The sequence below is a fragment of the Portunus trituberculatus genome, chromosome 20 (genome assembly GCF_017591435.1).
Source record: "Portunus trituberculatus isolate SZX2019 chromosome 20, ASM1759143v1, whole genome shotgun sequence".
NCBI classification, from domain to species: domain Eukaryota; kingdom Metazoa; phylum Arthropoda; class Malacostraca; order Decapoda; family Portunidae; genus Portunus; species Portunus trituberculatus.
The window spans coordinates 12,333,852-12,336,351 of record NC_059274.1 but is presented as its reverse complement, the minus strand read 5'-3'; the positions used below and the strand labels follow the sequence as shown (position 1 = coordinate 12,336,351).

At 55.3% G+C, this 2,500-nt stretch overlaps 1 protein-coding gene across 1 annotated transcript in view; it reads right to left on the bottom strand.

Moving 5' to 3' along the window:
* LOC123506721 (homeobox protein ARX-like) overlaps nucleotides 1-2,500 on the bottom strand; it is a 51,200-nt gene that overhangs the window by 65 nt on the left and 48,635 nt on the right. The window contains 1 exon segment of the mRNA XM_045258987.1: nucleotides 1-1,932. This exon segment is cut by the window's left edge and continues 65 nt beyond it. Within this exon segment, the coding sequence (XP_045114922.1) occupies nucleotides 1,396-1,932 (537 nt within the window). The 3' untranslated portion in view covers nucleotides 1-1,395.

The following is a 2,500-nucleotide window of genomic DNA, read 5'->3' as shown; positions in this document are numbered from 1 at the left end:
ACAGAGCGACTCAGGGCGGACACCGTAAACCTTAAGAAGCCTTTACACTGTACACTGCTACACTGGGCCCCTCTACACCCCTGCCACACCCTGCCACACTTTTACACCCTCCAATACACATTCACAACACCTTGTTAACCAACTATTGACTTCTCTTTTACCGCCTCCAGGGGTTCATCTCGTCTTATACACGTCTATTTGATGCTACTTTTAACACCTGCAACTCTCTCCTCCTCCTTACCTGCCCCTTACCTTACCTTCCCTCCCTCCCCCAGGTAAGGGCTTGTTCACCTGCTAATGAGTCTTGTTAAGCCACCTGAGCAAACAGAAATGGTGAATGTATAGTCATTATGTGCTATTGTGCCAGAGAGAGAGAGAGAGAGAGAGAGAGAGAGAGAGAGAGAGAGAGAGAGAGAGAGAGAGAGAGAGAGAGGTGTACGGGGCCCATGCACAACATACCCTGTTTTTTTATATTTCATATAAATATCTATAAAAACCACTACAGGTTTCTTACGCGTAAAAGAGAGAGAGAGAGAGAGAGAGAGAGAGAGAGAGAGAGAGAGAGAGAGAGAGAGAGAGAGAGAGAATTTTCACTTACAAAAACATGACAGGTAAAAAAGAAACCATAAAAAGAAGAAGACGACAAAAGAGGAGGACGTTTCTGTTTTCTCTGTAATGGTATATACACATCTTATTTCTCCATATATACATTTAACATAAAGATACATTTTGATCTATTAATTATCATCTGCAGAGTAAAGTTTTCAGGAAGGGGAAACTGACAACTTGACGGGACTGTGCACCGGTGAGTTTGAACATGACATTTAGATCGCACGTGTGTTTTGTTTTGCTCGTCTGTGCTTCACTCGTCACTTTCTGGGCGTCACAGTGAAGGAAATCCGGTACTTTTCCATCTTCCTTGTCATCGGAAATAAAGAAATAAAATAAAAGGAGTCAGGAGCACACGGAGAAAAATGTTGTGTCCTGTGCAGCGGGACACTGTGACACTCGTGACGCGCCGAGCAGGAGGGGCAGCAGGGTCCCACCGGAGGGGTCCCGCTGCCAGACGCGGCACTGTGGCGCCGACTCAGTGTTCGTCCTTCACGGCCCGCCAGGAGATACTTCTCACTGGAGTCTTTTCCTGCGAGGCTCGCCGGACCGGCCTTAATTTGTCTCCTATTTTCTTCTGATTCACGTGAACACAAGTCACTAGTGTTCGCAGCGGCAGCAGCGTTCACATTTGGCACAGTGTCACACCGCTGCCGCACGCCCACCTAGTCTTGGGTCAAGCCGCGTCTTGACCGAGACTCTCCACGCAGTGCCTCGGGGAAAGGAGTGGCTCACGAATCCTCGGGGGCGGCGCGTCAGAGAATGATAGCAAGGGCGAGGGAAGGTTCAGACAAGAGCTGAGGTCTTGACCAGACTTTCGAGGTGCTCCTTGGCCCGCAGTCTGAGGGCGACGATGGAGGAGGAGCGCAGGTCCTCCTCGGGGCTGCCGGGTGACGACGAGCGCTCCTGGGCGGCAGGGGGCGGGGGTAGCGGCGGAGAAATTGGCAGCGGAGGCGTGGTGAATGTTGGAGGTGCTGTTGAGGCGGCTATTGCCTGTGGGGGCGGCGGAGCGACGCCCATAGCCGATGATGTGGGCGGGGTGAGGTAGGACGGGTATGCGGCGTGTGGGTGGGTGAGGAAACCAGGGAGGGAGGGCACGGAGCCGCCCATGCTGGAGAGGCCGCCGTGGATGGATGGCATGGTGCTCTGCAGGCCCTGCAGGCCAGGCAGGCCCGGCAGCAGCGGCGGGAAGAAGTGGTCTAGGGGGCCCGGGGGTCCCGGCGGCCGGTGCAGCAGCCCCATAGACTGCTCGTGCAGCCGCAGCTGCGCCTGTTCCATCTTTTCCTGCCGCCGCCACTTGGCACGCCGGTTCTGGAACCACACCTGAGGGAGGAGACGCGTTAGTGGGACAGCCTGGGAGAACAATAACAATAATAACAATAACAACGCTAACACCAACACATGTGCCGCATGACCGCCTCGGTCCATTACCCGCGCCCCAATTCACTCCCTCCCTCCTCCCCTCCCCCCACAAGGTGACCCCCGGAGCTGCGTCAAACCCCAGGCGTGTCGGCGTGGCGGCAGGGCAGGCGGGTCAGCCCCGTGTGAGCCGCCGCCAGCTTCGCCGCGGATCATATTAGCGGATCAGGAGCCTTTGAGCGGGTAATCATGTGATCGTGTGAGGGAAGAGGAGGGGAGTGATGGCGGGGGGAGGGGGGTGTAAGGGAGGGTGTGGGGGCGTGTAAATGCTGTTTGTGTGTGGTAAATGGGGTAAGATCCCTCGTGGGAACCCTCACACCCGCCTCCCTCCCTCCCCTTCTCTTCCTCACACTCCCTCTCCTCTCCCCTCTTCTCTAGCACTTTCTCTCTCTTTTCCCCTTGTCTTCGCCATGTATCTCTGTTTCCCCTACACACTATCACCACAACCTCCTCGTCCTCTCCCTCCTCCTCC